At 42.2% G+C, this 13,507-nt stretch overlaps 1 protein-coding gene across 1 annotated transcript in view; it reads left to right on the plus strand.

Annotated features, from left to right (window-relative positions):
• ZNF608 (zinc finger protein 608) overlaps positions 1-13,507 on the plus strand; it is an 86,806-nt gene that overhangs the window by 71,325 nt on the left and 1,974 nt on the right. Inside the window, exons 3-6 of the mRNA XM_074166131.1 lie at positions 7,152-7,239; positions 7,717-10,171; positions 11,941-12,358; positions 12,919-13,091. Of these exons, the coding sequence (XP_074022232.1) occupies positions 7,152-7,239; positions 7,717-10,171; positions 11,941-12,358; positions 12,919-13,091 (3,134 nt within the window). The remainder of the gene's footprint in view (positions 1-7,151; positions 7,240-7,716; positions 10,172-11,940; positions 12,359-12,918; positions 13,092-13,507) is intronic.

Here is a 13,507-nt window from a genome sequence, read left to right on the forward strand (position 1 = left end):
TTTCATAAAGTACTAAATTGACACCACAGCTAACCGTCTCAAAGGTTTATGACTGTACCAGCAGTATTTCATTATGCTTCTTTTCCTTAATGCTATCCAATCTGCTCAGCTTCACTGCTATACAGTATTTGTTCAGATAAAGTCCAGTGTCCAGCATGACTAATTGCAGATCTGTACTCCAGATGGTTTGATTACAGGATGTGGTTAAAGTGGCTTCTCAAACATGCAGCACAGCAGTAGGGCGCTTTAAAAAAAAAAAAAAAAAAGTCCCCAAACCCCCTAAAAGCCCCACCAACAAAGCCAAAAAACCCCCACCAGTCTTGCATTTCCAGGCCACCTGACAGTCATTACATTCTCAGGCTTGCTGATGTTGATGTCTGTTACATGTGCACCTGCTGTAGATGTAGTTAAGTTCTGTGCCATGCTAGACAGAGAGTGTGATTAAAGTAGTAAATAAATTGTAGGTCTACCAGATCAGTATTCAGTATAGAAGACTTGACTTTATACGTAGAATGTTTACTGTTAATTTTAGATTATTTTCTTGATGGAAGCAATCAAGAAGAAATAAGCCATTTGCATTGCAAGTCTAATATAAACATTGTTCTGTGTTTTTTATGCCTGGATGAATTGCAGGTGTATATGTGGATCTGGGGTTGATGATGATGTGGCGGATGTTCTGAGGCAAATGAGTTATACTGCTCTTACTAAATGAATGGCAGTGAAAAAGCTTGAGATAATCCTAACATTATTGAGTTTCACCTTGCGGCTTTTTGCACTTCATATACCTTAGTTACTGTTAGGACAGTGCTGTCAAATAGATACACATGGGATTAAAAAATTTGCAGTGCCAGATGCAGAATAAAATGTGTTTAATCCATGGTGGCAGTGTACTCACTGATGACAGATATGCCGCGGTTTGGCTATCCCAGGCGTGTCTGTATTATTTGCACCTGGCAAGGCTGGAACGAAAGCCAAATGGAATTTGGTTTGCAAACAAAGTTGTGGATTCACTGATCATAAAGATATGAGGAATTGATTTTGCTGTAATGTTACGTCATGTGACGATGTGATGCCTTCTCAATACTGAGAATTGCATCTCAACTTTGAAGAGCTTCTATGCCACAGAAATATTGCTACAAGAATTTGTCATAGTGAACTTTTTAGGAGGTAGTCTTATAAAAGTTGCTACAAAGCGTAGTATATTTTGGTAGATCTTCCTCTGGCATCAGCAAAAGTTTTCTTAAAACGATACTCAGAATAGTAAAAGCAGTAGGGAGAACTGGTAACCAACTGGGAATTTTGAGGAAGTAGGACTCCACTTACATTTAAATATAAGTGAATTATGTGACTTTTTAAACATAAGTGACTTTTAGTGACTGAAAAGCAAAAAAATGATTCCTAGTTTTGGAAGATCATTTAAATATTCGTCAACAAATGAGTTACAGAAGTGTTCAGAAAAACTTAGTGCAGATCAGCTTTCTCCAGAATTTTGCAGATGCTTTTGGCCAGGTTCTCTGGTAGGAAAAGAGGGAGCAGCTCCTTGTACAAATATGAAGGTGTACCTATTCACCCGTTCAGATAACTGGTCTTTTGAGTTTTCTGGGAAAACAATCAACTTGAACTAAACCAGAATTTTGTAGCAGTTGCTGTGATCTGAACACAAGAGCAGCCTATGCTGTAAACATTAAGTCAGGCTTTCCAGTCTGATTAATTGAGTAATGTCTACTTATATTGGAATTTGAATGTGTTTGTTTTCTGAAGCCAGTATTTTTAAGAACTGAGGCCTGCATTTAAGATATGAATGTGATAATTTCATTCCTAACCACATGATCTCAAAGTTTTGAATACAAAGCATAAAAATTCTTGGTTTCTGTTTATTCCAGAAAACAGAGGCAAGAAAGCAAAAGGATTGGTATCTGTTTAAGACCAGATCCATCAGTCTTTTGTTCTTTTGATGGTGGAACATCTGCAAGAGTATATCCTGGTAGATTTGAGTAGATCCTTACAAGCTTGATGTGGCTGCTAGAAGTGCAGTCTCAAGGTAGTCAACATGAACGGTATCCTGGCTTGGTATACTGAAGATGCCTTGCGATTGTGATGTTTTTATGTCGAAATAGCACATCTGCATTTGTTAGGCTGACTTTAAAAGAGCGTGGCTCTTTTTTCAAATAATAAACAACAAGGTAGTTCATTTCCAATTTGTGATGACATATTTCATTCTATAAATTTAGTTAATAGTAAACAGCCATTTTTAGTTCTGGTCTTTGTTACGCGGTCACTGAAAAGAAAAGGAAGGGGAAGGGAAAGAGCACAGATACATCACATCCACAGAACTCATAAAATGTGCTTCATTCTGTAGATTTCTGAAAATGATTTTATTACAGATCACTTTTGTGATGTGACCTTTCATTCTGTAATAAAAACCAAGTACAAATTGTCACAGTTATTTTGTACAGATCATTACATTATATCTATCAGAGCTGCTTATGTAAAATGGTTTTGTGCTCCTCTAGGCATGTGTTAGGTTTTTGCTACCTGTTGTTGGGTAATTTTTTACCATAAACATTGTCGTTATGAATATGATATGTAAAGAAAAAAGCAATGTGAAGGAAAACGCCAAAATACAGAACCTTTTCTTGCTCCTAGCAGGCTAGTGAAATTTCCCTTAGTGTTAAAGGAAGGACTTCTATTGACAGTGGTGGGTACTTGGTAACATCCTGTGTGCACCTTTGCTGTACATTAAGGCTTTTGTGTATGATCCTGCCTTTGTTAATAATGGATTTTGGCAGAAAAGGTACTGATCAGAGTAGGTGAACTGCAACTGTTGGTGACCCTGTTTTCTTGTGGTAGACACCATTTTGTAATTCCTACATGTAACAGGTTCACCACTGACTGCATGTACTCTTTAATGATACAGAGTAGCACAGGTAGTAACTTCTGAAAGTTTAGTTTTCTTATTCTTGGCTGCTTTCATTTAGGGTATTTGACACTGAAGATTGCAGAGGATATTGCTAATTTCAGATATACTGTAACTGTAAATAGTTATGTAGTTTGCAAATAGAATGATAAACCAAACTAAATCAAGACATTTACGCCCTTATTTTGGGATGTTTTTCTCTATTACATCCAAATCTTGTGAACTGCGCTCTGGTAATTGGTGAAACTCTTGAGTTGACACCCTTACTTGGTGGAAGAAATATCTGCATATAGTCTAAATATATTCACTATTGTTTGATCCAACCTCACAAGAACAGGATTAGATATTTGGCCAGGTTTCCTGAATCGGAGTCCCAGCACCCTCAGGGACACTACATTACAAGCATCTGAATTCTTCTCTAATTCTTCAGTAACGGTTACTTTAAATAGTTTAGCCTCCTGGGCTTTTTATAAGGTGAAGATATATCTCTGTATTCAGACAGTGTGAAACCTGTGGGTTCCCCAACCTGTCTTTGCATTTTTACTCTTGTCCAGGCAGTGCTAAATAAATGACTGTTAATGTGATGTGTAGTCTAATGTAATGGGAAGTTCTATACAGGGACTTCTTGACATAGCCCCCAGTGAGGTTTGATCCTGTCAGTGATACGTTACCTACTTTGCAGTGTGTGGAGAGCTGTTCCTCATCACTCACACACACCAGCGAGGAGCTGGCACAACTTGGAGAAGGGTTAGTGCATCAGGGGCTGCCTGCCCAGTGCACTCGGATACGATACTCAGAGGTGAGCTGAAGACTGCTGTGGGGCAGGATTTGTGTGCTGCCTCCAAGACAGTGCAGAGAAGTCCCAGCAGAGATTCTTGTTCCGAGCTTGAACTCTGTGCCAGGACGTGTATTTTGGATCAAAGAAACCTATAACGGTACACCCTCAATGGGTGCAGCAGGAATAATCCTTTCTCTTCAGTAGTGCATCTAGTATATAGTGTGGGCTACTTACTGTTCTCATCTCCGTTTTCATTATCCAGTGCTTTGGTCTAATAAGCCTCCAGTTGCATGTTTCCTTAGGGGTCAGTCCTACCTCCCATGTTACTTATATTCTCTTGACCCATTTCTGTGGTAATCTTAGAAGATTAAATGAGCTACCTTCACTGCAGGTTCTGTGGAATCTTACCTGTGGCTGAGTAATGTGCAGTTCATTAGGGAAAGGAAATTTATTCCTTGCCACAGTTATTCTAACACAGCATGGAGATTAATCTTCCCTCCTACTTACATACTGGGGTCTTTGCTAAGACTAACAAACTTAATGAGATGCTAAATGTAACTGACTTTAAGGGAGGAACTTAACTTGCGTTTGCTTTTGAAGTATTGACTTTCTTACAGTGGAAGGTCATTTGAATGTCTTCTAAGAATTACTGAAATGTGTATTGATTTGAGGGGTTTTTATTATTATACCTACTCTGTGCCTTCTACTTCACCCTCTTTTCTATTAATAGGTAACAGACTAATGCTAGGTCTGTTTTATAAATTAATAAATAAATAAAGCACATGAAGAGATAGACAAGACTAGAAACATTGATGAAGATGGAGGCGTATTTAGGAATACACCTTGATTTTTTCTTTTATTAAAAAAAAACAACCCACCACAACAAAACCCACAAACCCTAACAATTACATTTTAACGAACGGATAAAGGCGAACTAGCTGGGGAAAAATGAATGGCACAGTCAATTCTCCCGTAATGCTCCATGGTAAGCCAGAAAGCCCTCCTTGCTCTGTACGTTTAAGAGGTTGGACAAACACCAGTAGATGGAGAGGAGGGAGCAGTTATCCTGCGGCAGGGAGATGGGCTGCACGACAGAACAGAACTTAGTGATGGCCATTTTCACTGGGAACATTATGGAGCCACAGCTGACAAGCTATTAAGGTGGAAGGAAAGCATCAAGGCTACCAGAGAAAACCCTCTCTCTAGTGGGCGAGTGGCAGATGGGAGCAGAGCCTGGAGTGGCTTGTTGCGAGAAACCCCCTTTCCACCGACAAGCGTTTCTCGTGTGGGTGTGCTGGCGTTCTCCCCCTCACGTCTCAGCAGGGGCAGAGGTTTCCAGACATGTCGCCATTTCAGCACTGGACGAGGTCGGGGCGGCCCACATGCTGCCCACCGCTCTGGCGCTGTGGAAGCCCCTGCTCCCCTCTTCCCGCTGGGCCTCTCTCGGCCGCAGGCGCCCCTTCCCGGTCATCAGATTCCTCTTCCCGCTTGCCTTTGTCCGCCTGACACCCCACCGCCGCCGCCTGGGCCCAGGAGGCTGCAGAGGGTGCGATGCCCCGGCCCTTCCCTGGGTGCGCCCGGCGCTGCCGCCCTGCGCCCGGTAGAGCCCCGCTCCACCCCGCGCACCCGGCCCCTGCTACCAATGAGCTGGCGGCGGCGGCTGCCAATCAGGAGACGGGCCAATGGCGGCGGGCGCCGGGGCGCCCCGTGAGGCGGGCGGCGGCAGGGGCCCCTGCAGGCCGGCGGGCGGCAGTGGGGATGGGTATGGGGCCTGCGGCGGCGCTCCTGGGCCAGGCCCAGCCCCCTTCGCTGGCGGCGAGGGTAAAATGTGTGTGGTGTTTTTCCAGGCTGCCAAGTTTGCATAGGTCATAAAAATCCATCATAGTGACTTAAGCTTGGTCCTTGTAGGTGTTCAGAGCCTCGCTCTGACCCTGACTGGAAGGGCTGTTCATCTTCCCTCTTTCAGACCAATCTGCCCCAGCCTACGCAGCTCTAGTCCCTGTGTTATACCGGCAACTTAAAACCATATGGGGAATAATTTTCAAATCTGCTAGAGAGAATTTTCAAGGAAATCCCTTCTTCCCTGGTACCTCTGCTAACAACACTTCAAATGCTTCCCTGCTGTTAAAAGGCCCCCGAGGAAATAAGTGGCTGGTTGCATGTTTACTTTACCTTGGTGCAACAGAGAGGGATCGTTTTTAGTGCAAAATTAGAAATGGCACTGGTAAGACAAAGCAAAAAAGGCTGGCTGGAAACATTCTGGCGCAATGCCATTATTATATCCGTTATAGAAAGACTGCAGCTAGAACAAGGGAAGTGTAGAGGAAAAACAAGTCACAAGGCTGGCAGCTGCGAGTTAGTGTCTTCACGCCTCTCATAAATTGGAAACATTTTGTATCATGCCTTTCTTTGCTAGGTAAAATGCATTTTTCATTCCAGGGTAGGTTCTAATGAGATGACTGGTTCAATAATACTACCGTGTGTTTATCTGTGGAAGTTAATGAATTAAAGGTGTCATTATGCTGGCTAGACCGTAAACGCGATGATAAATTATGTGAAGAAGCGTTTGAGGGCAACCTGAAAACATTTGGATGACATGCCCCACATTTGTTTTATTGTTACTTAGGATATCCTTACCACGCACATATTTACAGACATAATTTAAATAAACCCAAATTAGAAGTCTGCTTTAGGTGGGCTGACAAATTTACATTTAATAAATGTCATAAGTGGAAAAACAATTAGATTACAGTACATTTTTTAATGGATTGCTCTTTCTACTTATCTGTATTGCAATTCCTCTTAGCTTTGCTGTATGGTTGCAATTTCTTATCAGGTCCCGTGCTTTCCACAGAAGAAAAAGCAAAGCAAATAATACATGTCTCCATCTATATCTGCTGAACAAAACTTGCAATGCATACGTGTGAGTGTGTTTGTGTGTTTGGATATATGCAATTTCAAATAAATAGAAGCATCATTATCATATTGTTCAAAGCAAAGCAGATTCTTCTCAGTCACCTACTGATTTAAACACTGTAACTGGTGCTTAGTTTATGCTGGCTGGCTGCCAAGCGAAAGCAATTATGTGCAATAATAGCAAAATTAAGAGGTGAGTGTTGCTGTTTTACAGCAGGACATGGCAAAACCCATTTCCTTCTGTCAGCTGTATCTTGATTACACACAGAGTCACACAGGCACACAATCCCTCTTACACACGTACACATGCGCACACGCACTCTTGTTCTTTGTCGTTTTCTGTCTTTCCTGTGGGTTTTAACTTGAGGTCACTGAAACCAGAAAAGAGGAAGAGTGTAGACCACAATGTTTGAAAGCAAATGAGAATAAAGCTCTCACTTTGTGGGGAAGGAGAGAAAAAATGAAAAAAGAGCAAAACAAAAAGCCTACCCCAATTATTGTTCTGACTATCATAATACTTTGTTTTTCTCCCACTTGCAGGTGTCCTAGTGGTAAATGTTACTTGGAGGAACAAGACTTATGTGGGAACACTGCTGGACTGCACAAAGCATGACTGGGCCCCTCCTAGGTAGGCAATCATTCTGAGTCTGTTTTTTGTCTGCTGTATTTTCACCCCCAATCTCTGTCAAGAGACTGTACAGAGATTAATAAAAACCAACTGGTTATAATTGAAAACATGCATCGGTGAAACAAGTAATTCTCAGTTCCACACTGAAATGTGGGGTGGGAGTTTTTATTTCTTTTTGTCTTGTGTTTTTGAGAGGGAAGGGGAAATATGTGGGATTCAATGAGAGGAAAATTAATTTTAAAATGCACTTCTGTAAGTTTGGAAAACTTTTCTCTCCGTTGTTCTGATTAGGTGGTCTTATTCTTACCGTTTTTGTCCTTTGTTAATGACTTTCCCTTTGAGACCGTAGTGTTCTCATTTGGAAGAAGGGCATCTTTCCTTTAATACGTGTGAAGGTTCTGTTACAGGAAGTGGTGGTGTTTTGGTATTTATTCAGTTCACAGCTCCTGCTGATGAAATCTGCTCTTGTTTGTATAGGTTTTGTGAATCGCCAACAAGTGACCTGGAAATGCGTGGAGGACGGGGCAGGGGAAAGCGGGCGAGGTCCGCTGCAGCTGCAGCTGTACCTGGGAATGATGCGAGTTTTGCAGAGTCCAGAGGACTTCAGAATAAGAATCGAGGTGGTGCCAATGGGAAGGGGAGGAGGGGCAGCCTTAACTCAAGTGGGCGCAGGACACCTCCAAACTGTGCCATGGATGAAGTCAAAGCCAGCCCCTCATCCACAAACAAGAGGAAAACTAAGCCTCCAATGGAGCTCGATTTGAACTCCAGTTCAGAGGACAATAAATCTGGAAAACGTGTTCGTACTAACTCTAGAAGCACTCCCACCACCCCACAGGGGAAACCCGAGACTACTTTTTTGGACCAAGGCTGCTCTTCTCCAGTGCTGATTGACTGTCCTCACCCCAACTGCAACAAAAAGTACAAGCACATTAATGGACTACGATACCATCAGGCTCATGCACATTTAGACCCAGAAAACAAGCTGGAATTTGAGCCTGACAGTGAAGACAAAATTTCAGACTGTGAGGAAGCATTGAGTAATGTGGCACTTGAATGCAGTGAGCCAAGCACAAATTTGCCAGGCTTTGACCCACTAAAAGCACCGACATCTCCTTCCTCCATCACTACCCCAGGGACCCCCAAGGGAAAAAGGGAGCTGACCAGCAATGGCCCCGGTTCAGTTATCAGTTCCAAAACTGGCAAGAATTCTGGCAAAAAGAAGGGCCTGAACAGTGAATTGAACAGCCTTCCAGTAATTTCTAATATGGCAGCCACACTGGATAATTGCTCCGTAGCAGATGGCAATTTGCAAACTGAAATGCCCAAATTGGAGGCTGAAGGGTTAATCGACAAGAAGAGTTTGGGTGATAAAAGCAAGAAAGCCAACAATTGCAAAGTGGATAAAAACCTTTCCAAACTGAAAACAGCCAGGCCCATTGCCCCAGCGCCAGCACCGACTCCTCCCCAATTAATAGCTATACCTACTACAGCCTTTACAACCACCACTACAGGGACAATACCGGGACTGCCCTCTCTAACAACTACTATTGTTCAGGCTACACCAAAGAGCCCTCCGCTAAAACCTATTCAACCAAAGCCCACAATTATGGGAGAGCCAAGCACTGTAAACCCAGCTCTCACATCACTCAAAGACAAAAAGAAAAAGGAGAAGCGAAAGCTGAAGGACAAAGAAAGCAAAGAGACGGGAAGCCCCAAGATGGATTCTAAGCTGGGAAAGCTGGAGGATTCTAAAGGGTCTGGGAAAGACTTATCTGGACATTTTTTAAAGGACCATCTCAACAAGAATGAAGTGCTAGCTAATGGACTGTCAGAGTCTCAAGAGAGCAGGATGGCAAGTATTAAGGCTGAAGCTGATAAGGTTTACACGTTCACAGACAATGCGCCCAGCCCTTCCATAGGGAGCGCTTCCAGGATGGAATGCAGCACTTTGGTGAATGGACAATCTGCCATGGCGCCACTGCACGTGTTGACACAAAACGGTGCAGATAGTGCAGCTGCTAAAACCAACAGCCCTGCTTACTCGGATATATCTGATGCGGCTGATGATGGTGGCTCTGACAGCAGGTCAGAGGGCATGAGGTCAAAGGCCAGCTCTCCGTCGGATATTATTTCTAATAAGGACGGTGTGGTAAAAGGACATTCTTCAACCACAGCACAATCAGCTCAAGCAAAAGAGTCCCATTCTCCCTATTACCATGGCTACGATCCTTATTATTCCCCAAGTTACATGCACTCTGGACAGGTCAGTGCCCCAGCAGCTGGGAACAGCAGTACCCCACAGGGACTGAAGATCAAAAAAGAGGCTGAGGAAGAGGCTGAAAAGAAAGAGAAGGCAGAACCATCAGATGCCAAGAAAAGCGAAAGCACTACTTCCTCTAATTTGCAGCCACAACATCAGTCAGTAATAACTCAAAGACACCCTGCACTTGCTCAGTCACTTTATTATGGACAGTATGCCTATGGGCTCTATATGGACCAAAAGTCCTTAATGGCCTCTAACCCTGCCTACAGGCAGCAGTATGAAAAATACTATGAGGACCAGAGACTAGCAGAACAGAAAATGGCACAAACTGGGAGGGACTGTGAAAGGAAGAATGAACCCCCCTTGAAGGAGATTGGGAAGGATGACAACAAGCAGAAGAATATTCCATCGGCCACTATTTCAAAGGCCCCTTCAACTCCAGAATCCAGCAAAAATAACACTAAAATAGGGTCATCAGTCCCTAACAAAGGTGAGGAGACAAGCAAATCACAGATCCTTTCCAATCACCAGCAGCAGCTTCAGTCCGACAGTTTCAAAGCCAAACAAATGGAAAACCACCAGCTCATAAAGGAGGCTGTGGAGATGAAATCTGTTATGGACTCCATGAAGCAAACGGGAGTAGATCCAACCACAAGATTTAAACAGGTGAGATCACAGGAATTTGAACAAGAGTGTCTTGATTTATCCTTAAGTCATATAAGATTTTGTCCCTGATTCTGCTATGTTCTTCTACCTCTGCAGCCAAAGAAGCGCCACCATCCTTTTTTCGTGCTGGATAGTACTGTAGTCTGTGAATAGACCAATAGTCTTTTCAGTTGAGCTGTTTGAAAAGAAAAAAAAAATTAAACAATTTAGCAAGATGGTGACAGAACCCAGGCTTAAGACCTGAATAGACTATTTTAAATTACAGGCATGAATAAAATAGAATTAGGTGTAAATTCTAAGCAATTTGCGTCGTTCAGAAATCAGAAATTTCAAGCAAATAAGCAGCTTTCATTGTGAGAGGACTTGAAGTAGATTTGAAACATGGTTTGAAGTGTTTCTTTTTTTTTGTTAAATGACAGTTGGCATTTACTAAAGATGGGTGAGCTGGTTCTTTGAAGAGTTGGCTTGAAGCTCAGCTCTTTATCTTAACCCAAGGTGACCTTTTTGAAGCAGTTAAGTTCCCCTTCTCTCCTCAGCCAACCTCAAGCCCCTACAGACCTACACAATGGATGAAATCCTCTCTCCATTGAAGTCAGTGATAGTTTTGCCGTTGACTTCAGTAGAGCCAGAATTTCATCCAGTGGCTTCGTGCTGACCTTCCTAGACGTCACATTGCCTTCATCGAAGCAATGCGACTGTCTCTGTGCTCTGAACTGGGGCCTCAATGCTTGATGCTTTCATGTTCTGGTGTACAGTACATCCCAGACTTCACCCTTCCGGGCTGTCTTTCAAGGTACGGTGGGGTCAGGTGTGTGGGAGTTAGGGAGCTCTAAAGGAAGTGGGATGGTACAGCCCAGAGCAGGAGAAGGTTTCTGCTGATTCAGATGAGTATTTGAACCAGCCTGTCCAAGAGTCTAGTTCTATGCTTATGTTTCTGTTGCAGGTGCCATAAACGTGTATCTGTTGGAGACAGTGTTTACAATTAACTCTTGTGTGTCCTGTATTAGAAAAAAAAGTCTTCCTGTTACTGCTCAGTACTAATCTAGTGTAGTCTTGTAAAGAGCTCACCTACCTAATTCTATCAACTGGTGTTTATAAACTGGTCTATGTAATATATTATGCAAAAATGTATTATTATATCCTGTACATGTACTTTAAACCATGTTATCCTGGCCCTGTAAATACTTATCATGTGTAATTTTACAAACTTGAAATAAGAATGTCAGCTGAAGAAGTCTGCCTTAATGTCTGACTTCCACTGATTCCTGTATGTTTGTAATATCAGAGGCAGCATTAGCATCTTTCCAGCTAGATCAGTTTTTCAGGTTCATTGTTCCAGGTAATCTAAGTGCTCTAGCAGATATTTATCCAGTTTTAATTTTGTGGTTCACAGATTTTTTTTTTTTTTCTCTCTAGTGGGAAAATCTCTCTGTGGGCTTTAATTAAAATGTTTTATGAATAGCATGGTCTCAGAACTTTGATACAATGCATATGTATTTCATGATTAAACTAGTTAAAGGCATAAAGAAGGATATAAGATGAAGCAATTGAATTAAATTTTGATAATAGCCTCTTGCTTCTTCATGGGAATATTGGATTGACTTTGAGCTCAAGGCACCCTGTAGCAAGAAAACCTCTCCACTATGTAATAGGGATATGTTATTAAAACAGTTATTAAAAAGACATTAACTGAAGTATGGGAAATATCAATAGTGATCTTATTTCAACAACTAAGTTCAGAACAAAAATTTTTTTCTCCTCCATATTAGGATCCAGATTCACGAACATGGCATCATTATGTCTATCAGCCCAAATACCTTGATCAGCAAAAAACAGAAGAACTTGATCGTGAGAAAAAGTTAAAAGAAGACAGCCCTAGAAAAACACCTAACAAGGAAAGTTCCCTGCCTAACCTTCCTGTCTCATTAGCAAGCATTAAAGAGGAGCCTAAAGAGGTCAAGCGTTCTGATTCTCAATCAGTGGATGAGAGCAAGATAAAAAACGATGATCGAAAGACTCCTGTAAATTGGAAGGACTCTCGGGGTGCTAGAGTAGCAGTTTCCTCACCAATGAGTCAGCATCAGTCATATATCCAGTACTTGCATGCTTATCCTTATCCACAGATGTACGATCCCAACCATCCAGCCTATCGCGCAGTCTCTCCTGTCCTAATGCACAGCTATCCTGGTATGTATTCTGAAATTTGCCTTGCACGGTAGTTAAGATTTACACCCTCAAAATGCAGTAAAGCCTGCATCTTAATATTTCTGTTAGTAGCTAGGGTAAATTAGAAGCTTCATGGGTGACATTTGTTTTCCTTGTGCTTCCACTAGGGAAAGTTCTGTAGATGAAACTGATTTAATACAAGATGTTCCTTTTATGAACTGTCACAATTCCCAGCTACAGTTTTCTCAACCCTTGACAGTCTGCTATTGCTGTTAGACTGACAGATAGTTTATTGCCTATAAAAATATTCTAAGCACTTACTGTCAGAACCATTATAGTTACTATTCCTTTCACTTAAAGAGGACCCATAAATGTCTGAAATGGCTATCAGCTCAACCCTCTTTATAACCTCCATTCATCAGGGTAAATTAGGTGAAGAAATTGAAGAGCAAAGATGCCATTTGATAGTCACGTGATCCATTTTTGATGTTATCCTCTGTCCTGGCATCCCCTCCTCCCACCTTGATATAACCAAAATGTAAAACCAGTAACTTGATGTGGTATTTATTGTGTACCCGCAGGGGCCTATCTCTCTCCAGGATTTCATTATCCAGTTTATGGAAAGATGTCAGGGAGAGAAGAGGCGGAGAAAGTCAATACCAGCCCGAGCATCAATGCGAAATCAACCACTGAGTCCAAAGCACTGGATTTGCTCCAGCAGCATGCCAACCAATATCGCAGCAAGTCCCCTGTTGTAAGGCTTCATCTGTTGATACTGAAGAGTGGTACATATGGGGAGGGGTAGAGAACATAATTTTAAGAATCACACAATCTGGCATCAAGCTCTGACTGCATGGTTTTCTTTATAGTACTGCTTAAAATAAAAGCAATTTATAGTCAGGATGCTTCCATGGCATAAACTGGAAGTGACACATATAACACAGTTCTGTGCTCGGAGTCTTCCTATCTTAGATGAATGGACTCATGTAGAAACATAGAATCAGAGATACCTCCTGGTGCACAGTTTATTGCAGTTAAACAGGAAGCTCCTGTTTGGAAACAGATCATGAAATGAGAAGTTGGGCTGTGGGATTTGGTAATATCCCCTCCCTGTATTTGCCGAGAAGCCACATCTTTGAAATAGCAGCTTACCAACCCCCATTTCTGAAG

The sequence above is a fragment of the Numenius arquata genome, chromosome Z, assembly GCF_964106895.1.
Source record: "Numenius arquata chromosome Z, bNumArq3.hap1.1, whole genome shotgun sequence".
NCBI lineage: Eukaryota > Metazoa > Chordata > Aves > Charadriiformes > Scolopacidae > Numenius > Numenius arquata.